The 24,986-nt window shown below is 45.1% G+C and overlaps 1 protein-coding gene across 2 annotated transcripts in view; it reads left to right on the top strand.

The window, feature by feature from the left end:
- The window catches only part of LOC129822157 (CD166 antigen homolog), a 61,798-nt gene that overhangs the window by 25,891 nt on the left and 10,921 nt on the right, over window positions 1-24,986 (top strand). For both annotated transcript variants that reach the window (XM_055880173.1, XM_055880172.1), the window contains exons 2-4: window positions 20,629-20,735; window positions 22,156-22,357; window positions 22,522-22,586. In XM_055880173.1, coding sequence (XP_055736148.1) covers window positions 20,629-20,735; window positions 22,156-22,357; window positions 22,522-22,586 — 374 coding nt within the window. The remainder of the gene's footprint in view (window positions 1-20,628; window positions 20,736-22,155; window positions 22,358-22,521; window positions 22,587-24,986) is intronic.

The raw sequence follows: 24,986 nt of genomic DNA, 5'->3' as shown, positions 1-24,986 counted from the left end.
AGGCTTTTCTGGACCTTGCATCGGGTTTGAGTGCATAGAAGAGGACATTTGAAAGACTAATGATGCCCACAAGATCAATTTCAGGCCAGCCAGCCTCATGCTGGTCTTTCTAAATTGGTGGCTTTTCTTTTTTCTTATAATGCTTTTTCTCTTCCTGTCTGTCTCGTCCACATACATACGCTAACATACCCTCATTCACCCTAATGGCTACTGACCATCCTATTCTCTGTACTGCAGTATGGCCTTTCGGTCCTCAGATGTAATGGCAAAGCACAGCATAGATATAGCTTTGTAGTGTCCCAAATTTGAACTCGTGTGTCTGTATTCGTACATAAATCCAGCTATACTAATATAGGTAGCTAACAAACTTTCTATAAAAAATATCAAACTAAACTGTAAAATATATATACAGTTTAAGTCTGAAGTTTACATACACTTTGGTTGGAGTTATTAAAACTTGTTTTTCAACCACTCCCCAAATATCTTGTTAACAAACTATAGTTTTGGCAAGTCAGGTAGGACATCTACTTTGTGCATGACACAAGTAATTTTCCAACAATTGTTTACAGACAGATTATTTAACTTATAATTCACTGTATCACAATTCCAGTGGGTCAGATGTTTGCATACACTAAGTTGAGTGTGCCTTTAAACAGCTTGGAAAATTCCAGAAAATTATGTCATGGCTTTTCGAATCTTCTGATTGGCTAATTGACATAATTTGAGTCAATTGGGGGTGTACCTGTGGATGTATTTCAAGGCCTACCTATATCCACAGTAAAACAAGTCCTATATCGACATCACCTGAAAGGCCGCTCAGCAAGGAAGAAGCCACTGCTCCAAAACCGCCATAAAAAAGCCAGTCTACGGTTTGCAACTGCACATGGGGACAAACTACTAGGCTACCTGCCGCACCAGGCCGGCAGGTAATGCACAAACAATGCACAGACTGCTGGGGTGACAACGTCATGTTGTGGGCGTGCTGCAGGAGGGACTGGTGTACTTCACAAAATAGATAGCATCATGAGAAAAGAATATGATGTGGATATATTGAAGCAACATCTCAAGATATCAGTCAGGAAGTTAAAACTTGGTTGCAAATGGTTCTTCCAAATGGACAATGTCCCCAAGCATACTTCCAAATTTGTGGCAAAATGGCTTAGGGACAACAAAGTCAAGGTATTGGAGTGGCCATCACAAAGCCCTGACCTCAATCCCATAGAAAAATGGTGGGCAGGACTGAAAAAGCGTGTGTGAGGAAGGAGGCCTACAAACCTGATTAAGTTACACCAGCTCTGTCAGGAGGAATAGGCCAAAATTTACCCAATTTATTGTGGGAAGCTTGTGGAAGGCTACCTGAAACGTTTGACCCAAGTTAAACAATTAAAGGCTATGCTACCAAATACTAATTGAGTGTATGTAAACTTCTGACCCACTGGGAATGTGATGAAAGAAATAAAAGCTGAAATAAATAATTATCTCTACTATTATTCTGACATTGCACATTCTTAAAATAAAGTGGTGATCCTAACTGACCTAAGACAGAGAACATTTACTAGGATTAAATGTCAGGAATTGTGAAAAACTGAGTTTAAATGTATTTGGCAAAGGTGTATGTAAACTTCCAACTTCAACTGTATATATCATGTATTTGTTTCAGCTTCATGGTAAGCGTTTATTCCTACTTACTCACAGCACTAAGGTAAACAGCATCCCTAGATATTCCTCTTTCTAAGTGAGTACTCTGCTCAAGCATGTGAACATTTTTAATTAAACAATTTCAGTTATTTGGAAGTTAGAGATACAAGATTTTCTCTCACGATTGTGCTGTCAGCAAGATTCAAAACATAGGATAAATTGCATGTTGGAAATGGAAAATTCAAGTATTAATAATTTACAGAAATGATCTGACAATGCTTTCCTCGTTTCATCACTGTAAAATCGACTAAGCTATTTTCGGCATTTACTGTTGGCAGCAAAGATCAGTAACACACATTTGTTCTGTTCAGTGACTCCTGATCTTGAATGCTATTGAGCTGGAACCTGTGTGAATATCAAGGCCTTTTTGTTCTCTGTGACACTGGGATGTGGAAAACTTCTCTCATGGGACAGCAGGTGGGGGAAAATGAGGCACCTGTTCACAAACAATGCACAGACTGCTGGGTAATTTGTTTGCCTCACCTGGCGATGGCTTAGGTCTCAAAGGAGACAAGCAACAGAGAGAGGCTTCATATTGTCTGCCTCTGTGTGTTTACTCTTCAAAATAAACTCTGGCGATGGAGAATCTAGAATAGACTTTTCAGCAGGTGTTGCTGGTGCCTGTATTGTGGAGTGATAGAAGAAATGTGTTAAAGGGCAATTCCAACACTTTTCAACATCATTTTCATTATCTCCTGTACCATACCAGTGTTACTGTCTACATATGTGAAAACGGTGCATTTCTACGCATTATAAAATAAATATGAAGTTAAAAAGTTCTACCCGATGACATCATCAATAGGTAAAACATTTTAGAAACAGTGATTTTCAAACACTAGGAGATTCGCGGTGACATGGGGAGCAAGAAGACACCCTCCCTCTGGCTAGAAACTCATTGAAGTTTTTGAAAATCACTGTTTTTTTTACTTTTAATCCTACCCTTATTAGTGGAACCCTGTTGGGTGTCTTTTCAAGGCCACATCTTAGAGAGTAGTAGAATAGTATCATTATGCACCGTTCAAACAAGCACAGGTAACTGTGTATCGTGCACCACAATTTTTTTAAATTGACATTGAGCAGTTGAAAGATGACTAGTGTCTACTCTCTCATGTTCCTTGGTCTTTCTTGTCCTTTTTTTCCTGAGTATTTTCTGCTACCACAAAGAGAGGGAAAATGGGGGACCTGATCTTGTCTAGTGGCAAGTCTGCACAGGTACTGATTGAGCTCTCCTCAGGAACTGTCTTGGACAGAGATGACAGGAGGGGGAATTTCAGTCATTAGATGACGCAGGACGCAGGACAGGTGGGACTGCAGGCTAGGTATGGTATGAGACCTTAGACTTAAGGTGTTGACTTCTTTACATGAAGATCTCACCAGTCATCACTAACAGGCACAGAGGCTCAGCTCAGGAGAAGTTCCTTTTCAGCTGAGGTATATTGTCCCTGCTCCTCTCAGAGCTGCATGTTCAATATATCTTGTACATTTCTGGAGTGACTGTCAGTGTAACACAGCCGTTTTTTGGTGTGGTCAGTGAATAGAGTATTCACTATAGCTGCATCTTTCCTTTGTGTTATTTTGTTCTTCTGGTACACAGGAGGAAGCATTTACAGGAACTCACAAGGACTGTGTTTCTTACAATGCCCTTCCGTGCATCAACAACTCCATATTATTTACTACTCGTCATAGAGGCTGCAATTTTGTCAGTTCTGTCGGTTGTTTCGAAAATGGGGCTGTAGGCCTAAGTGTTGCTATACTAGCTGTGTGGAGAAAATAAAGCCAATGTTCCAGATAGATTGCACTCTGCACTGTATATTTACTTTTTAGCACATGACTACTCTGTGTTCATCCAGACCCCATAGCCATTACAATCACTACACAAGGTCATAGCCGCGGGAAGTAGTTTGGGGGTGGGGGTCCTGAAAACATTGTGTAGCCCTCGCTACAGATGGCTATATCGGTCCGCTAATACAGGACTAGTAAAGGCCCAGTGCACTACTTTTTAAAAATATATTTTTTTTCCCCCGATTTTTCAGGGGGTGCTGCAACACCATCAGCACCCTTACTTCCCGCGGCTATGCACAGTTTTATTTCATAGTCACTGAAAATGGCCAGATATTGATCTAATATATGTTATCCTTCTGAAGGTTTTGTCACCATACATGATTGACTAATATCTGGGGAATCTACAGTAAGTCACATCTGCTATAGAGGACTGATTCATCATTGCACAATTCAACAGAGCCCTGGAAGATGCTAGTTTTGGTCTCAGTGTTAAACAAACTATATAAACATTTAAATTGATCTTTTTCAATTAACAATTGATCGCAAAATATATAGTGAGTGAGAAAGTGAGAAAGGAACATTGGGTTCCTCCTAATTTTTCTGCTTCTCAGACTCTCAGTACAAAATGTTTTAGTCATAATTGCCCTCGGACCTAGATGTGTTGACCTGAATTGATAAGAACCCAGCTTAAACCAGTCTATAAAAATCTCAATGTGTGTGCTTTCTGTTTTCCCACTCATTTCAGTTGCATTTACCCTGTGTGTCGTGTCGAATCATTACCTAGCTGGACTGGAGCTAGGCTGCAGAACAACATGTAGCTTGTCAGGGGACAGCATCAGGCAGAAAAACATGTAGCTTGTCAGGGGACAGCATCAGGCAGAAAAACATGTAGCTTGTCAGGGGACAGCATCAGGCAGAACAACATGTAGCTTGTCAGGGGACAGCATCAGGCAGAAAAACATGTAGCTTGTCAGGGGACAGCATCAGGCAGAACAACATGTAGCTTGTCAGGGGACAGCATCAGGCAGAACAACATGTAGCTTGTCAGGGGACAGCATCAGGCAGAAAAACATGTAGCTTGTCAGGGGACAGCATCAGGCAGAACAACATGTAGCTTGTCAGGGGACAGCATCAGGCAGAACAACATATAGCTTGTCAGGGGACAGCATCAGGCAGAAAAACATGTAGCTTGTCAGGGGACAGCATCAGGCAGAACAACATGTAGCTTGTCAGGGGACAGCATCAGGCAGGAATAATGGACACTAAAAAGCACAACACAGATGGCCGGGTACTCCCATGGTATAGCCTGCGTGGTGCGCTGAACAAAAAGGACCCTGTGTGATAAGGTGTGCTGTCAGTTATCCATCAGTGAGATGATTACACCCCTTCCTCAGAATGAGAGTAAAAGAGACAGAGAGAGGGAGATAGAAAGAGATGTACAGCTGTGTGTCACAAACCTGTTCAACTGGTAGCTCTATGCATGTCAAAAATGTTTACGAACATGAATCAGTTAAAACATGGTTTACTTGGAATCATTGTGCAAATTAGGATATGAAACGTTGCAGCTGTAGCCCTGCCATTGTAAATTGGCTTACAATGAGCTTGATGAATCATTGACTGAGCCCCATTGATAAAGCATGGACAAGACAAACATACAGTAGTTCAGCTTTTATCTTCAGCCTCACATTCCAATCTAGTTACATTAGTTAGCTCATAGTACTGAACAGCTATGAAGAAATGGTAGGCTAAACTGCTCTGTATTGTTTTGTTTTTTCAGATTCGTTTGTTAAATTTGTTAAATTAGTTTGTTAAATTACTGTTCTCTGTGCTCACACAAGAGAATCTAGGAATATGGGAATCAAAATGCTGTGCTTCTTGGTTAATAATTCAAGAATAGATGGAAAAATGTCATGCAGAGTTAAGTTTCCTTTGATTTCTGCTGCCTATACAAGTAGTGTTCACTGTAGGAGTCTGGCCTTTCTGCAACCAGTATTGATCTAGTTAGAGTGGTTCTCCTAGCTGCTCTCTAACCCCTGCATTCCCAGCTATTTGCCATGGTGACTTTGTGGACATGCACCATGGGATCACCATTCATTGCACAGCCCATCAGTTTCAGCACTTAATAAGTGTGAGCTTATTTTTGTATCTCTCGCCGAAGAGGTGTGTGGCACAGAAAGAGAGAGAGATAGAGAGGAAGAGGAACAACAGGGAGAGGCAGAGGAGAGGAGTGCAGACAGGGTTTGGTGTGGGGGGGGGGCTGATTTCCCCAGTGAGCGCGTATCTCCTCAGGGACAGAGCCACCTTAATCAGGAACATGAAAGTATCTCCTGTCCTGTGGTGCCGGTGCCTCTCGGTCTGTCTCTCTATATCTCTATATCTCTCTCTCTCTCTGTCTGTCTGTCTGTCTGTCTGTCTGTCTGTCTGTCTGTCTGTCTGTCTGTCTGTCTGTCTGTCTGTCTGTCTGTCTGTCCGTCCGTCCGTCCGTCCGTCCGTCCGTCCGTCCGTCCGTCCGTCCGTCCGTCCGTCCGTCCGTCCGTCCGTCCGTCCGTCCGTCCGTCCGTCCGTGAATGCTTACTGTGAATGCTTTCAATAAACATTTTCAAAAATTAACAAAAATAGCTTCTTAGCCAAGAGCAATTTCTCACTCAATAATTTTGCTAGGACTGTCTGGGAGTGGTCTGAGTGGGGAGGGGAAAACTGAAAACAAGCTGTTATTGGCAGAGAGGTTTGGAACTCTATTTGTTATTGGTCTATTAACTAATGTACAGCATGGTGATGTCACCAGGTAGGCCAAAACTCTATCCCACCAAAACAGGCAGAAATTTCGGGAGGTCTTTTCAAATAGCTTTTACACTAAAAGGGCGTTATCAACATTTTCACCATTTCACAGTATTATTCCATTCATAGTGTGGAAATATATATACAACATAGGAAAATCACGTTTTTGACTGCAATGGGCCTTTTAAAGTTTCAGAGGACATAGTTTGATAGGATAATGTGTTACAGTATGGTTGTGATACTATGCTAATGTAGCAGATGTCCCACAAAGACAAGAAGACTGGTCTCGGCACCAGTGTAACTGTTACGATCGTTGGTTGAATTAATGGACCAAGGTGCAGCGTGGTAGGCGAACATCTTACTTTTTATTAAAATGAACACCGAAAAACAACAAAATACAAAACGAACGTAAAGTTCTGCAGGCTACACAGCAACTATACAAAATCAAGATCCCACAAACTAAGGTGGAAAAAAGGCTGCCTAAGTATGATCCCCAGTCAGAGACAACGATAGACAGCTGCCTCTGATTGGGAACCATACCAGGCCAACATAGAAATACAACATAGATTGACCGCTACCTCCGCCTTTGTGCAAGGAGGTGCACTGCCAGAGCCCTGCAAAATGACCTCCAGCAGGCCACAAATGTGCATGTGTCTGCTCAAACGGTCAGAAACAGACTCCATGAGGGTGGTATGAGGGCCCGACGTCCACAGGTGGGGGTTGTGCTTACAGCCCAGCACCGTGCAGGACGTTTGGCATTTGCCAGAGAACACCAAGATTGGTAAATTCGCCATTGGCACCCTGTGCTCTTCACAGATGAAAGCAGGTTCACACTGAGCACATGAGCACATGTGACAGACGTGACAGAGTCTGGAGACGCCGTGGAGAACGTTCTGCTGCCTACAACATCCTCCAGCATGACCGGTTTGGCGGTGGGTCAGTCATGGTGTGTGGTGGCATTTCTTTGTGCGGCCGCACAGCCCTCCATGTGCTCGCCAGAGGTAGCCTGACTGCCATTAGGTACCGAGATGAGATCCTCAGACCCCTTGTGAGACCATATACTGACACATGCACATTTTTGGCCTGCTGGAGGTCATTTTGCAGGGCTCTGGCAGTGCACCTCCTTGCACAAAGGCGGAGGTAGCGGTCCTGCTGCTGGGTTGTTGCCCTCCTACGGCCTCCTCCACGTCTCCTGATGTACTGGCCTGTCTCCTGGTAGCGCCTCCATGCTCTGGACACTACGCTGACAGACACAGCAAACCTTTTTGCCACAGCTCGCATTGATGTGCCATCCTGGATGAACTGCACTACCTGAGCCACTTGTGTGGGTTGTAGACTCCGTCTCATGCTACCACTAGAGTGAGAGCACCGCCAGCATTCAAAAGTGACCAAAACATCAGCCAGGAAGCATAGGAACTGAGAAGTGGTCTGTGGTCACCACCTGCAGAATCACTCCTTTTTTGGGGGTGTCTTGCTAATTGCCTATAATTTCCACCTTTTGTCTATTCCATTTGCACAACAGCATGTGACATTTATTGTCAATCAGTGTTGCTTCCTAAGTGGACAGTTTGATTTCATAGAAGTGTGATTGACTTGGAGTTACATTGTGTTGTTTAAGTGTTCCCTTTATTTTTTTGAGCAGTGTATATATATATATATATATCCAACATGTAATTAATAACATATACACACACACATATACAGTACCAGCCAAAAGTTTGGAGACACCTACTCATTCAAGGGTTTTTCATTATTTTTACTATTTTCTACATTGTAAAATTATAGTGAAGACATCAAAACTATGACTGTTGAAAATCATTCCTCATGAGGCTTGTTGAGAGAAAAAGGGGGTCTGAATACTGTCTGAAGGCACTGTATATATATCTCAATGTCTGTCGCCTAGTGAACTCGTACGTACACATTGTAAATACTATTTCAGAAGGTGACCTACTGCTTGCATATCAATATCAGACTGGGAAGAATTGCCGTTCACGATCCCCCCCCCCCCCCCCCATCTGCAAGCATGACCAATGGCATAACACCTTATTAATATGTAAATTCAGCAAGCCAATAGGAATACATAAACATCGAATACATATTTGCAGAGGCAAGTGGAAACATAACCAACCTTGTTACACTCATTATAGACCTGACATTTTAAATATATTTCACTATTTAATTCCTGAAAAATACTATGACGTGTTAACGTCATAATTCCACTGTCCCGCAGCCCAGGTAGGAAATTGGTAAACTTTATCTCCCTCGGGAAAATGGTGTCTAAACATTATTAGTCCATGCTACTATTTGGTTTGCAACAATTGGGGGTTGTATAAACCTAACTGTGCAGCAATGTATCATTTTACAAATGTGATCTCTCCTGGACCAGTAGGGTAGCTAGCCCAAGAATGAACATGAAACTAATAATTCACCATGGAAACCGTAAACTCTTAGAGTTCCATTAATGAATTAACCAGCACAGTGCGGCTAGCAACAGTGCCTTCAGAAATTATTCACGCCCCTTGACGTTTTCCACATTTTGTTGTGTTGCAGCCTGAATTTAAAATGGATTAAATTGCAATTTTTTTCACAGGCCTACACACAATACCCCATCATTTCAAAGTGAAATTATGTCTTTCAAAATTGTTACTTATTAATTTAAAATGAATAACTAAAATGTCTTGAGTCAATAAGAATTCAACCCCTTCGTTATGGCAAGCCTAAATAAGTTAATGAGTAAGAATTTGCTTAACAAGTCACATAAAAAGTTGCATGGACTCACTCTGTGTGCAGTAATAGTCTTTAACATGATTTTTGAATGACTACCTCATCTCTGTACCCCACACATACAATTATCTGTAAGGTCCCTCAGTTGAGCAGTGAATTTTAAACACAGATTCAACCACAAAGACCAGGGAGATTTTCCAGTGCCTTGCAAAGAAGGGCACCTATTGGTAAATAGGTAAAGTACAGACATAGAATATCCCTTTGAGCATGGTGAAGTTAATTATTTACACGTTGGATGGTGTATCAATACACCCAGCCTCTACAAAGATGCATGCGTCCTTCCTAACTCAGTTGCCAGAGAGGAAGGAAACAGCTCAGGGATGTCACCCTTTAAAACAGTTACAGAGTTGAATTGCCGTGATAGGAGAAAACTGAGGTTGGATCAACAACATCGTAGTTACTCCACAATAATAACCTAATTGACAGAGTGATAAGAAGGAAGCCTATACAGAATAGTATTCCAAAACATGCATTCTGTTTGCAACAAGGCACTAAAGTAATACTGCAAAAAAATGTGTCAAAGCAATTAACTTTTTGTCCTGAATACAAAGTGTTATGTTTGGGACAAATCCAATAGAATACATTACTGAGTAGCACACTCCATATTTTAAATTCAAGCATAGTAGTGGCAGCATCATGTTATACGTATGCTTGTAATCGTTAAGGACTGGGGAGTTATTCAGGATAAAAAAGAAACGTAATGGAGTTAAGCACAGGCAAAATCCTAGAGGAAAATCTGTTTCAGTCTGCTTTTCACCAGACACTGGGAGATTAATTCACCTTTCAGCAGGACAAGAACCTAAAACACAAGGGCAAATCTACACTGGAGTTGCTTACCATTTTCATTTTCAATACATTTGCAAAAATGTCTAAAAACATGTTTTCACTTTGTCATTATGGAGTGTTGTGTGCAGATGGTTGAGAAAATGTTTATAATTAATCCATTTTGAATTAAGGCTGTAACACAGCAAAATGTGGATTAAGTATAGGGTAATGCATACTTTCAGAAGGTACTATAGATGCCAATGATTTGTTTAGCATAGCTATGTCAAATTAATAGAATGATTAGAAATAACGACTGGGTCAAAACATGAGAAAATAACTAGCAACTTCAGAATTTTTTATGAAAAAAAGTATAATATTTGTATTAATATGTTGGCAAGCACTTTATAAAAGCAATAAGGCCCTTGAACCCGGCGACTATCGTGTGATAACTCCCTACTAAGGGCTGTTCTTAGGCCTGAGGTGAAAATCCTTTTTGGCTTATTTCTTCAGTAGTTATACACACCGTTCTACTACTAATGTTCTGTAACGACCCTGGGTTTATAAGCGCGGAAATCGACTCTGCCGCTCGAGCATGCTTTTGCGGCACAATCGATAACCCGCCGAACTTCGGGCTAGACGGTTCAGGGTTCGAGACCTGCTCCCTGTTGTTTCATTACACTGGTGTCAGAAGTGATCGGACCTTGCATCCACAACAGTGCGTGTGCTTGGCCGGTGAACTCGTTCCTGTAAGACGTAGAGTCGCAAGCTAGCGCGAGGACGCGCTCTTTGAAAGGAGGGAGTGGTGTAACGACCCTGGGGTTATAAGCACGGAAATCGACTCTGCCGCTCGAGCATGCTTTTGCGGCACAGTCGATAGCGCGCCGGACTTCGGGCTAGAAGGTCGAGGGTTCGAGACCTGCTCCCTGCCTGTTTCATTACAGTTCTTTGTTTTTATACAGTGGCTTGCGAAAGTATTCACCCCTTGGCATTTTTCTATTATGTTGCCTTACAACCTGGAATTAAAATAGATTTTTGGGGGGTTGTATCATTTGATTTACACAACATGCCTACCACTTTGAAGATGCAAAATATTTTTTCTCGTGAAACAAACAAGACATAAGACAAAAAAACTGAAAACTTGAGCATGCATAACTATTCACCCCCAAAGTCAATACTTTGTAGAGCCACCTTTTGCAGCAATTACAGCTGCACGTCTCTTGGGGTATGTCTCTATAAGCTTGGCACATCTAGCTACTGGGATTTTTGCCCGTTCTTCAAGGCAAAACTGCTCCAACTCCTTCAAGTTGAATGGGTTCCGCTGGTGTACAGCAATCTTTAAGTCATACCACATATTCTCAATTGGATTGAGGTCTGGTCTTTGACTAGGCCATTCCAACACATTTAAATGTTTCCCCTTAAACCACTCGAGTGGTGCTTTATCAGTATGCTTAGGGTCATTGTCCTGCTGGAAGGTGAACCTTAATCCCAGGCTCAAATCTCTGGAAGACTGAAACAGGTTTCCCTCAAGGATTTCCCTGTATTTAACACCATCCATCATTCCTTCAATTCTGACCAGTTTCCCAGTCCCTGCCGATGAAAAACATCCCCATAGTATGATGCTGCCATCACCATGCTTCACTGTTGGGATGGTGTTCTCGGGGTGATGAGAGGTGTTGGGTTTGCGCCAGACATAGCATTTTCCTTGATGGCCAAAAAGCTCAATTTTAGTCTCATCTGACCAGAGTACCTTCTTCCATATGTTTGGGGAGTCCCCCACATGCCTTTTGGCGAACACCAAACGTGTTTGCTTATTTTTTTCTTTAAGCAATGGCTTTTTTCTGTCCACTCTTCCGTAAAGCCCAGCTCTGTGGAGTGTACGACTTAAAGTGGTCCTATGGACAGATACTCCAATCTCCGCTGTGGAACTTTGCAGCTCCTTCAGGGTTATCTTTGGTCTCTTTGTTGCCTCTCTGATTAATGCCCTCGTTGCCTGGTCCGTGAGTTTTGGTGGGCGGCCCTCTCTTGGCAGGTTTGTTGTGGTGCCATATTATTTCCATTTTTTAATAATGGATTTTATGGCGCTCCATGGGATGTTCAAAGTTTCTGATATTTGTTTATAACCCAACCCTGATCTGTACTTCTCCACAACTTTGTCCCTGACCTCTTTGGGGAACTCCTTGGTCTTCGTGGTGCCACTTGCTTGATGGTGCCCCTTGTTTAGTGGTGTTGCAGACTCTGGGGCCTTTCAGAACAGGTGTATATATACTGAGATCATGTGACACTTAGATTGCGCACAGGTGGATTTTATTTAGTTAATTATGTGACTTCTGAAGGTAATTGGTTGCACCAGATCTTATTTAGGGGCTTCATAGCAAAGGGGGGGAATACATACAGTATGCACGCACCACTTTTCAGTTTATTTATTTTTCAGAGGTTTTTTAAACAAGTTATTTTTTAAATTTCACTTCACCAATTTATACTATCTTGTGTATGTCCATTACATGAAATCCAAATAAAATTAATTTCAATTACAGGTTGTAATGAAACAAAATAGGAAAAACACGAAGGGGGGTAAATACTTTTGAAAGGCACTATAGCTTACAGTTTATTTACTGTTAGTCAGCACCTCTACACTAAATAATTTTCTCTTGGTGTGCGCCAGCTTATGCTTTTTATGAGACTGTTTTTGATACTAAACTTTAAATGGAGTGCACACCTCATTTGTAATTAAAAACAGAGTGGAGTGTTAAGGCTAGTAATTTAAATGGCTGATTTTTTCAGTTCATGGTTACCATTGTGTCATGTTGATGGTCACCTGCTCCTGTTGCTGAGGATAACCTTATCTCAACAGGCAGCAGGAGCTTTATCCTCTGCAATTGTGTAATTTAGCACATTGCGATTCGTTCCCATTGTTGTCCATTGCACTCTGGACAGTCTTTTTTTTCTTACAAAATAATTTAAAGTTCTCCAAGAGGGTGAACACAGCTTTATTTGACTATTCAAAAATAACAATTTGAATATGAAAGGAGTAGCTAATATTCAATGGAAATAGGAGAACTTGACAACTGCTGTGTTCGAGATTATACTGTATGGTTTTGTGTTCTTGGGGGGTGTAAGGTTTAGAACTTGGATTTCAGACTTTTGGTGAAACATTTATATTGAATAATGTTGTGTTCTTTTGTAAATCCTTGTAACTCCTTTTGTCACTGTCCAGTATTTGCAGGTATACCAGGTTATATTACGGTGTTCAGTTTGATGTGTAACAGAAGGGGTATTGCGTGTTGAAAATCCCACGTTGGGCTATTAGATCTGATGTGCACATACAGTACAGGCTGCAGGATGCCACTGGTCAATCTGGACAGATCTGTGTGGAAACGATGGTAACCATGGTAAAAGCATTTACTCCCATTCAAAAGGGATTCAAATTCAATGGGGCATGGGAAACAAATGAAAACACTTCCAATGGTTGCTTACTGCGTGCTAACAGGAACTCAGTGTATTTCTTTGGGAAAAACTAAATACTAAATTGATGTGGCATGTGCAAGCAGCAGTGCTTGACTTGGGCCGGAGTTGTCCGGAGCGCTGTACCGCCACTTCAACATTTTGGGGAATTGCGTACCACCTCTTTAAACCTTTTTAACAGCATTTTGAGGAGCAGCGGAAGTGAACCCTGGAACCCCAGAGAACTTCCAGTGAGTTTGTAAACAAGAGCTGTTCCGTCATGGCTGAAAATAGCTAGTTGGCTAAGCTAACTTAGTCTATTATTTGTATTTTTTTACCATAGCATTCGCGAGTGGGATGGTCCTTACATTTCCCAAAGAAGCCTCGCAGTAGGCTGCATTGCCTGCATGGATAGTAACATTAGCAGCAGCAGGAGGTGGCAGAGCCAGAATAATGTGTAGCACATCTCTTGCTTTGGAGTAAGATGAATGTCAAAACCCACTAATGTAAGGGGTGCATACTGGTGGCAGAGAAGTCAGGCGCAGGAGAGCAAAACTGATTTACAACAGCGCAGTTTAGTAAATAAAAACCATCGTTAACAGTACAATAATCAATGGGTAAAACCCGTCACACACCAGCATAACGTGCACAAGCATTGCAATAAACAATTCCGGACAAGGACATGGGGGGAACATGGAGAGTTAAATGGAGGACATGGAGGGTTAAATACACAACATGTAATGATGGAATTGAAACCAGGTGTGTGGGAAGACAAGACAAAACAAATGGAAAATGAAAGGTGGATCGGCGATGTCTAGAAGACCGGTGACGTCGATCGCCGAACATCGCCCGAACAAGGAGAGGGACCGACCTCGGAGGAAGTCGTGACAACTAACCATTTACATAGGTGTTCTTTGTATGATATGAAATAAAGTGTTTAATTCAGCGTTGTGTATTTTTTGGTTATTGAACATTCCCTGTTTGTCTGTTTTATTTGTTTGTCATTCACTCTCCTTTTGTCTGATGATACTGCACAGATTTGTCCTTAATCATTGGTGTGGGTGTAACAATCCGTGAATGGCTGACCTAGGATGCAACCTCTGTACACAACAGCACTTCATACCCACAAAGCAGCGTCCATTATCATACCAAAACTATGATCTTGGTTGGGCTAAGATAACAGTACTTTAGGTGTGGTCAGGTGAGATCACCACACGATGGCTACTAGGGCTTTCTTACTTTGTCTTTCCTTGATTACTCGCATCCTATCTCCTCACCTTTATTGTATTGCAACTGTATTGTCCCTCCCCTCGGACCTTCTTCTCCAATGGGTTTTTAGAAGGAGACGAGGACAGGAGTCGAGGAAAGATTAATTGAGAAAGAGCTGAAGAATAGCCTAATTGACCAATAATCTCTCCCAAAACATGAATATTTGAACCTTATATATAATACAAATGTCTAGTTAGATACCTTGCTTTGAAGTAGCCTACTTTATCCATTTGATCCCTGATTCGTTGAACGAGGGAATAATTTTAGAAAGACAAAAGTATTTGGTCATAATGTTGCAATATTTTATATCAAGGGTGGGAACCATCCTCCAGGATAGCTACTGGGTATGCAGACGTTTGTTCAAGCCCTGGTCTAACTACATTGTAGCCTAAATATCAGCTGCTCAACAGTACCTTGATAAGCAGACTTGGGCTGGATCAATAGCCAAGCCTGCACACCCAGGAGCTCTCCAGATAGAGGGTTGACCATATTTTGACAACATGTGACTAACAGTGCAGTTCTACTTTGTGGAGAGGTTAAGTGCCTTGATCAAGGACACAACGGCAGGAGATGTAGGTCTACATGGGATCAGACACAGCAGCCTTCCAGTGTCAAAAATGCTTACTTTTTAATGTATATTATAATAATAGTCATGGAAATTTGGTCAAAAGTAATGGAAATTGTAAATAAACCCTGAATAATCAGGTCTCTATAGCATATAGTCATTTGTGAATTTTGGTGAATATAGTCTAATGGACCGACTTGGAAAAAGACAGCACTTCTTTCATCCCAAATCAAGCACTGGCATGCAGTGTAGCTGTCACAAACGTTGTCAGGGAAATGACCGGACCAAGGTGCAGCGCAGGTGAGCGTACATTTCTTTATATTTTAAATGTCGCCAACAAAAACAAGAAACAACAAAAAACGAACATGAAGCTGACTAGGGCTATACAGGCCACTAACACAGACAACTACCCACAACTAAGGTGGAAAAACAGGCTGCCTAAATATGATTCCCAATCAGAGACAACGATAGACAGCTGTCCCTGATTGAGAATCATACCCGGCCAAAACATAGAAACAGAAAACATAGAAATAAAGAAACTAGAATAACCACCCTAGTCACACCCTGGCCTAACCAAAATAGAGAATAAAAGCATCTCTATGGCCAGGGCGTGACAGTACCCCCCCCAAAGGTGCGGACTCCGGCCGCAAAACCTGACTCTATAGGGGAGGGTCCGGGTGGGCATCTACTTCGGTGGCGGCTCCGGTGCGGGACGCAGACCACACTCCACCTCTGGCTCCCCCCACTTTGATGGCGCCTCTGGACTGGGGACCCTCGCTGCAGGCCCTGGACTGGGGACCCTCGCTGCAGGCCCGGATTGGGGACCCTCGCTGCAGGCCCCGGACTGGGGACCCTCGCTGCAAGCCCCGGACTGGGAACCTTCGCTGCAAGCCCCGGACTGGGGACCCTCGCTGCAGGCCCCGGACTGGGGACCCTCGCTGCAGGCCCCGGACTGAAGACCCTCGCTGCATGCCCCGGACTGGGGCCCCTCGCTGGCGGCTCCGGACTGGGGACCGTCGCATGAGACTCCGGACTGGAGACCGTCGCTGGAGGCTCCGGACTGGAGGCCATCGTCGGAGGCTCCGGACTGGAGGCCGTCGTTGGAAGCTCCGTCGCTGGAGGCCCCAGACTGTAATCCGTCGCTGGAGGCTCCGGACTGGAGACCCTCGCTGCAGGCCCCGGACTGGGGACCCTCGCTGCAGGCCCCGGACTGGGGACCCTCGCTGCAGGCTCCGGACTGGGGACCCTCGCTGGCGGCTCCGGACTGGAGGCCCTCGCTGGAGGCTCCGGACTGGAGACCGTCGTTGGAGGCTCCGGACTGGAGGCCGTCGCTGGAGGCTCTGGACTGGAGGCCGTCGTTGGAGGCTCCGGACTGGAGGCTGTCGTTGGAGGCTCCGGACTGGAGGCCGTCGCTGGAGGCCCCGGACTGGGGACCCTCGCTGCAGGCCCCGGACTGGGGACCCTAGCTGTAGGCTCCGGACTGGAGGCCGTCGCTGGAGGCTCTGGACTGGGGACCGTCGCTGGAGGCTCTGGACTGGAGACCGTCGCTGCAGGCTCTAGACTGGGGACCGTCGCTGCAGGCTACGGACCGCGGATCAATACTGGAGGCTTTGTGCCATGGATCCTCATTGCAGGCTCCGGGCCATGGACCATCAATGGAGGCTTCGTGCCATGAATCATCACTGGAGGCTTCGTGCCATGGATCATCACTGGAGGCTTCGTGCCATGGATCATCACTGGAGGCTTTGTGCCATGGATCATCACTGAAGGCTTCATGCCATGGATCATCACTGAAGGCTTCGTGCCATGGATCATCACTGGAGGCTTTGTGCCATGGATCATCACTGGAGTGAGGAGACGTATGGACAGCCTGGTGCGTGGAGCTGCCACAGGGCTTACCAGGCTGGGGAGACATACAGGAGGCCTGGTTCTGGGAGCAGGCACAGGACTCACCAGGCTGGGGAGACATACAGGAGGCCTGGTTCTGGGAGCAGGCACAGGACTCACCAGGCTGGGGAGACATACTGGAGGCCAGGTTCTTGGAGCAGGCATCGGATACACTGGGTCGTGGAGGCGCACTGGAGGTCTCGAGCGTAGAGCCTGCACAACCCGTCCTGGCTGGATGGTTACCTTCGCCCGGCAAAGGCGGGGGCGCTGGCACAGGACGCACTGGGCTGTGCAGACGCACCGGAGACATAGTGTGCAAAGCCGGCGCAGGATATCCTGGGCCGTAGAGACGCACTGGCGGCCAGATGCGCTGAGCCGACACCATCCGTCCTGGCTGGATGCCCACTCTAGCCCGGCCGATGCAGTGAGCTGGAATGTAGCGCACCGGGCTGTGAACGTGCACTGGAGACACCGTGCGCTCCACCGCATAACACGGTGCCTGACCAGTACCACGCTCCCTACGGTAAGCACGAGGAGTTGGCTCAGGTCTCCAACCTGACTCAGCCAATCTCCTCGTGTGCCCCCCCCAAAAAAATGTTTGGAGTGGCCTCTCGGTCTTTCGTGCCAGCCATGACCCTGTGTAATCCTGGGCCCTTTTACTCGCTGCCTCCGCTTTCCTCGCTGCTTTGAACCTGCTCCCCCGGCAGGCGATCCTTTCCCGCCAGGATCTCCTCCCACGTCCAGGATCCTTTCCCATTCAGGATGTCCTCCCGTGTCCAGTCCTCCTTACCACACTGCTTGGTCCGTTTGTGGTGGGTAGTTCTGTCACGAACATTGTCAGGGAAATGACCGGACCAAGGTGCAGCGTGGTGAGCGTACATTTCTTTTTATTTTAAATGTCGCCAACAAAAACAAGAAACAACAAAAACGAATGTGAAGCTGACTAGGGCTATACAGGCAACTAACACAGACAACTATCCACAACTAAGGTGGAAAAACAGGCTGCCTAAGTATGATTCCCAATCAGAGACAACGATAGACAGCTGTCCCTGATTGAGAATCATACCCGGCCAAAACATAGAAACAGAAAACATAGAAATAAAGAAACTAGAATGCCCACCCTAGTCACACCCTGGCCTAACCAAAATAGAGAATAAAAGCCTCTCTATGGCCAGGGCGTGACAGTAGCGTCTATAGAGATAGCATACTCTGCTGCTTTTGTTGGGGAGATTAGATCCCCTGATGTTGCAATGGAGGCGATTCATTTACTGTAAAATTGCTCAGGACAGTTGAGTACTTTGTTTATTATTTACGTATGGGGTTAAGGCTTTTTACCAGTAAATCTAGCAGGTACAGTTTGTTAATTGCCGTCCTTTAGCCTCCAGTCTAGGTGTTTTGTTAGTTCCATGGCTCTGCTAGGGCATTTCCTTTCCTAACCACCCCCTAACCCCGACCTGAACTCTGAAAAGGCTGAAATGTGAGTGCTGTTGATGCCTAGCTGAGCAACACCTTGTAGTCAGTTGCTCCATGATGTCGTGTCTTTGGCATCATTAAAGGTGAAGACTGTTATTTTATCAAATCAATTCTCTGTAATTATTATTACATGATTAAACTAATCATGTCAATTGAATTAACTAGGAAGTCGGGGCACCACAGAAAATCTTCAGATTACAAAGTTATACTTTTCCGAATATAACTCTTCAGATATTTTAACATCTGATCAATTAGTCTTCTATTTCTGAATTATTCTTTACCTCACGTCAGTCTCATTTGAACATCGTAAATTGTTGGTTATCTGCACAAACCCAGCCTTTACTATAAATCATCCATACACCAATCAGCTTAATCATGTATTTACTAACTAACTAAATAATCACAGAAATGCATAATCAAACAAACAGTGGATATTGGTTACTAACAATGATAGGGAAGATTCCCTAGTGGGCTAAGCCGATATGACGGCTTAGTGGACAAAGGAAAGTGGGTGTGGACATTGAAATGCTTGTCATTTGCACATGAACGAGGATATTCTCTCATTCGAGGATAATTGCAAGTACATATTTACGGTGTATGTCATTGTTGGCTTCTCTGTTGGAATCCGGTCCGTCTGCTGGAGAATTCATCTGAGTCTCTCTCTCTCTCTTTCTGTTTCCCTGAAGATCAAAGTATTTCGTGGTGAGAATGGATACTTCAGAGTACCATTCAGAAATGTTATCATAGAATAGGTGTTTCGGCGGCTGTCGATATTCTCATCCCAGGTTTACATAATTTCTAGCTGCAGACTAGTAATTAGTATCTAAGATTTGCTCTTATTCTGTAGGGATCAATAGTCTCAGAGTTTAACCATTTCCAGACGTGTTGCCAATGTTCCATGTGGTATAGTTCTTTAGTTTTGGGTCTCAAACCTGTGCCACCTCAGCTTACACCGAGGTATGCATGGTCTTAACTAATCACAATCACATCTCACGTTGTGGGTTTGCTTAGTCTGAAGAGGATTTCCTCAGGAGGGTTTTTTATTCGTTACAATAGAAAAGGCTTTTCCATGACGCCAGATCATGCCTGTGCTCACGGGAACGGGTGAATGACTTAGTTAAACTTTAAAGGGAACATCACATTATATCATTTCACAAATAGTTTCATATTTACTCATTCATTTTATACAAGAATTAGATGCAAACACCATAATTGAGAAATGTACACATTCAGAGATATATTATGTGTGTTTCCTGTCCTTCGTGAGGTCACCAAATGAAACACATTCAACATAACTGTCCCTTAAGTGTCCACTGACCCTTCCCACATGAAATCCTTTGTTCACTCTGTGGTCTTTCTCTCTGCATGAAAAGGGGAAGAGAGTCTCCGCCAGGAATTTACGACCTGAGATAACAGAACCTGGGTGTAGGAGAGAGTGAGAGAGGGGGAAGCTATGATCTACACCCAGAAAGGGCCACATCATGACAATGAGGACCTCTTTTTTCCCCCTCTCTATGCCTGTGTGACAATCCCTTCCATCAGTCTCTCTCTCTCTCATGCTGGACTTTGCCCCTGTTTTCTCACTCTCTCATGCTGGACTTTGTCTACACAGCAACATATTGTACAGATTGGGGGTGGGAAAGGTTGTGAAGTAATGTGGCTGTAAATAAGCAATTTCAAATGTTGGCTACACTTGTGCATTTCGTTAATGTGCTACAAGGTAGACTGACACCTGTCAATTAACAACCTGATAGATTAGAGATATTTCTGAAGATGAGTTGACATTCCCCACAACAATCAGTAAGACCTGATTTCTTTAGATCTCGGACTGTCAATAGATCTCGGACTGTGTTAAATATAATTAGATTGTATTTATTTTTTTACTTTTACCCCTTTTTCGTGGTACCCAATTGGCAGTTACAGTCTTGTCTCATCGCTGCAACTCCCGTACGGACTCGGTAGAAGCGAAGGTCGAGAGCAGTGCAGCTTGGCTTGGTTGTGTTTCGGGGGACGCACTGCTCTCGACCTTTGCCTCTCACGAGTCGTACGGGAGTTGCAGCGATGAGACAAGACTGTAACTGCCAATTGGATTCCACGAAAAAGGGGTAAAGTAAAAAAATAAATATATAAAAAAATATTTTCCAACTGAATGAGTAAATGACCATGTGTTTTTCTCTCTCTCTCAGTGAGCGCTATGGATACTGTTATCGGCCTGTATGGAGAGACCGTTGAGGTGCCATGCAACAATGGAGCCCCCAAACCAAAGGACCTGTTCATAACAAAATGGAAATACGTAAGTTGTTCATATACACTGAGTGTACAAAACATTAGGAACACCTTCCTAATATTGAGTTTCCCCCTTTTGCCCTCAGAACAGCCTCAATTCGTCAGGGCATGGACTCTGCAAGGTATCCCACAGGGATGCTGGCCATTGTTTACTCCAATGCTTCCCTCAGTCGTGTCAGGTTGGCTGGATATCCTTTGGGTGGTGGAACATTCTTGATACACAATCCATCCACCTGACAGGCGTGGCATATCAAGAAACTTATTGAACCGCATGATCATTACCTTGTGCTGGGGACAATAAAAGGCCACTCCAAAATGTGCAGTTTTGTCACACAACACAATGCCACAGATGTCTCATGTTTTGTGGGACTGTGCAATTGGCATGCTGACTGCAGGAATGTCCACCAGAGCTTTTTTCCAGAGAATTTAATGTTAAGCCGCCTCCAACGTCGTTTTAGAGAATTTGACAGTGCGTCCAACTGGCCTCACATCTGCAGACCACGTGTATGGCGTTGTGTGGGCGAGTGGTTTGCTGATGTCAACGTTGTGAACAGAGTGCCCCATGGTCGCGGTGGGGTTATGGTATGGGCAGGCATAAGCTATGGACAGCATACACAATTGCATTTTATCGATTGCAATTTGAATGCACAGAGATACCGTGACGAGATCCTGAGGCCCATTGTCGTGCCATTCATCTGCCGCCGTCATGTTTCAGCATGATGTCGCAAGGATCTGTACACAATTCCTGGAAGCTGAAAATATCCCAGTTTTTCCATGGCCTGCATACTCACTAGACATGTCACCCATTGAGCCTGTTTGGGATGCTCTGAATCGACGTGTACGACAGCATGTTCCAGTTCCCGCCAATATCCAGCAACTTTGCACAACCATTGACGAGGAGTGGGACAACATTCCACAGGCCACAATCAACAGCCTGATTAACTCTATATGAAGGAGATATGTCGTGCTGCATGAGGCAAATGGTGGTCACACCAGATATTGACTGGTTTTCTGATCCACGCTCCTACCTTTTCTTTAAGGTATCTGTGACCAACAGATGCATATCTGTATTCCCAGTCATGTGAAATCCATAGATTAGGGCCTAATGAATTTATTTAAATTGACAGATTTCCTTATGAACTGTAACTCAGTAAAATCTTTGAAATTGTTGCATGTTGCATTTATATTTTTGTTCAGTATATATGTATACACGTCCTCTTCAAGTTTTCAAGCTTCCAGAGCAGCAACAGTGTAAAAATAATGATTAAATATCCTAAAATAGCTATTAATAAGTCATAAACTAAGTCTATTTAGCTCCTTCACCATTAGTGGGTGAATGATATGTTCAATGGTTTCTATACCAAGTCCTACAGTAGTGCAGCTCAGTTAGCAATTTTTTAAAAACCCAAACTGTTTTATATTTCCAGGACAATGGAGACCTGCTGACCCAGCTGAAAGACCAGGATGCCTCTGTCATAGCCACCGACAAGTACAAAGACCGTGTCAGCATGGCCGAAAACTCTAGCCTGCTGATTGCTGCAGCATCACTGAAGGACGAGAAGACTTTCACCTGCATGGTGGTGGCTGGGGCTGACATCTCAGAATACCCTGTCAAACTCCTTATCCACAGTGGGTACATAAGGGCAATATTGCAGCCATACTAATGCATGCTATGGAATGGGCCTTTGAGGTACAGGTCAATGCTGTGCTGTGTGATATGATGGTTAGCCAGAGTGATAGTGAGTGCTTTCTGAGATGCCTACAGCTTGTTAATGTTATTAACTGTTCTACAGAGGCTCCAACCGGAGTGGAGATCACAGCCCTAGCCGCAGAGCTGGAGATTGGCAAACCAACCCAGGTAGGTTCATATGCTTTGCTTATGCCTACATTATATTAAGCAGGAATATCAAGGGAAATTGTTCATTGGAGATGAAGTATCTTGAGGCAAACTAAAGAAGGACGGTGCGGCTGGAATGAAGAGTGCTTTGAAGTGATCCTGATGAATTAGTAAACAGCAGAATATCCCTCCTCCAATTAAAACAACCATGGGATGGATCTAAGAGGAGGTTTAAAATGCTTTGGGCATTTCATGCTACATGGGGGGGGGGGGGGGGGGGGGGGGGTTCACAAATGCAGTAGATCCACCACAGATGAGAACTAGTTTGAACAGATATTTGATCAATTAAGCAACAAAAATATTGGAATTTTATTGGGCTACTTTTATAACGTAAGGATTTTCCAACCTTTCGTATGTGTAACGCTCGTCGTGGGTGGAAGAAGAGGAGGACCAATGCGCAGCGTGGTAAGTGTCCATATTGTTTTAATAAGAATACTGAACACTGAACAAAAACAATAAAACGACAAACGAACAGTCCTGTACGGTGAAGCAAAACACAGAACAGAAAATAATCACCCACAACACACAATGACAAACAGGCTACCTAAATATGGCTCCCAATCAGAGACAACGACTGACACCTGCCTCTGATTGAGAACCATACTAGGCCCAACACATAGAAATCTAAAACAGAACAAAACATAGAAAAACAACATAGAATGCCCACCCCCAACTCACGCCCTGACCAAACTAAAATAAAGACATAAAAAAGGAACTAAGGTCAGAATGTGACAGTACCCCCCCCAAAGGTGCGGACTCCGGCCGCAGAACCTGAACCTATAGGGGAGGGTCTGGGTGGGCATTTACCGCGGTGGCAGCTCTGGAGTGGGACGAGGACCCCACTCCACCATAGTCTCGGCCCACTTCTGTGACACCTTAGGAGCGGCAACCCTCATCACTGACCCTGGATTGGAGACCCTAGTAAAGGGCACCACTGGACTGAGGGGCAGCTCCGGACAGGAGGGCGACTCCGGCAGCTCCGGACAGGAGGGCGACTCCGGCAGCTCCGGACAGGAGGGCGACTCCGGCAGCTCCGGACAGGAGGGCGACTCCGGCAGCTCCGGACAGGAGGGCAGCTCGGGCGGCTCAGGCGGCTCCTGACTGACGGGCGGCTCAGGCGGCTCAGGACAGACGGGCGGCTCAGGCGGCTCAGGACAGACGGGCGGCTCAGGCGGCTCAGGACAGACGGGCGGCTCAGGACAGACGGGCGGCTCAGGCGGTTTAGGACAGACGGGCGGCTCAGGCAGCTCAGGACAGACGGGCGGCTCAGACAGCTCAGGACAGACGGGCGGCTCAGGCTTGGAGAGAGAACCTGGAGGGAGAAGACGGAGAGACAGCCTGGTGCGTGGGGCTGCCACAGGACCCACCAGGCTGGGGAGACCTACAGGAGGCCTGGTGCTTGGAGGAGGCACCGGAAGGACCGGGCTGTGGGGGAGCACTGGAACTCTGGTGCGCTGCCTTGGCACCACTCCCCCAGGCTGGATGACTACTCTAGCCCGACCCTCCAGAGTGCAGGCACAGGTTGAACCGGGCTGTGGGTGAACACTGGAGATCTGGTGCATACTACGCGCACCTCTCCCTTAGGCTCAATTCCCACATTCGCCCGGCATGAGCGGAGCGCAGGCATAGGACGCACTGCACTCTCCCAGCGCCCCGGAGACACAGCAATCAGAGCCGGCGCAGGATACCCTAGACCGAAACGGCAATACGCCCTGGCTGGATGCCCACACTCGCATGACACCTTTGGGGGGGCTGTCCTATAGCGCACCGGGCTATGGGCGCGTACTGGCGACACTGTGCGCTTAACCGCATAACACGGTGCCTGACCAGTAACGCGCTGCTTACAATAAGCACGAGGAGTGGGCTCAGGTCTCCAACCTGACTCTGCCACACTCCCCGTGTGCCTCCACCAAATAATTTTTGGGGGCTGCCTCTCGTGCCTGTCGCGCTGCCGTGCTGCCTCCGCTCAGCTTTCGCTGCCTCCAGCTCTGCCTTGGGGCGGCGATATTCCCCAGCCTGTGCCCAGGATCCTTTTCCGTCCAAAATCTCCTCCCATGTCCAGGAGTCCAGGACTCACTGCTGCCCGATACCACGCTGCTTGGTCCTTGGTTGGTGGGTGATTCTGTAACGACTCTCCTCTTCTTCTGACGAGGAGTAAGAGATATCGGACCAATGTGCAGCGTGGTAAGTGTCCATATTGTTTTAATAAGAATACTGAACACTGAACAAAAACAATAAAACAACACATAAACAGTCCTGTACGGTGAAGCAAAACACAGAACAGAAAATAATCACCCACAACACACAATGAAAAACAGGCTACCTAAATATGGCTCCCAATCAGAGACAACGACTGACACC

Source organism: Salvelinus fontinalis, chromosome 24, assembly GCF_029448725.1.
Source record: "Salvelinus fontinalis isolate EN_2023a chromosome 24, ASM2944872v1, whole genome shotgun sequence".
Lineage (NCBI taxonomy): Eukaryota > Metazoa > Chordata > Actinopteri > Salmoniformes > Salmonidae > Salvelinus > Salvelinus fontinalis.
Note: the sequence above shows the minus strand (reverse complement) of the source record. Positions and strands in the feature narration are given on the sequence as shown.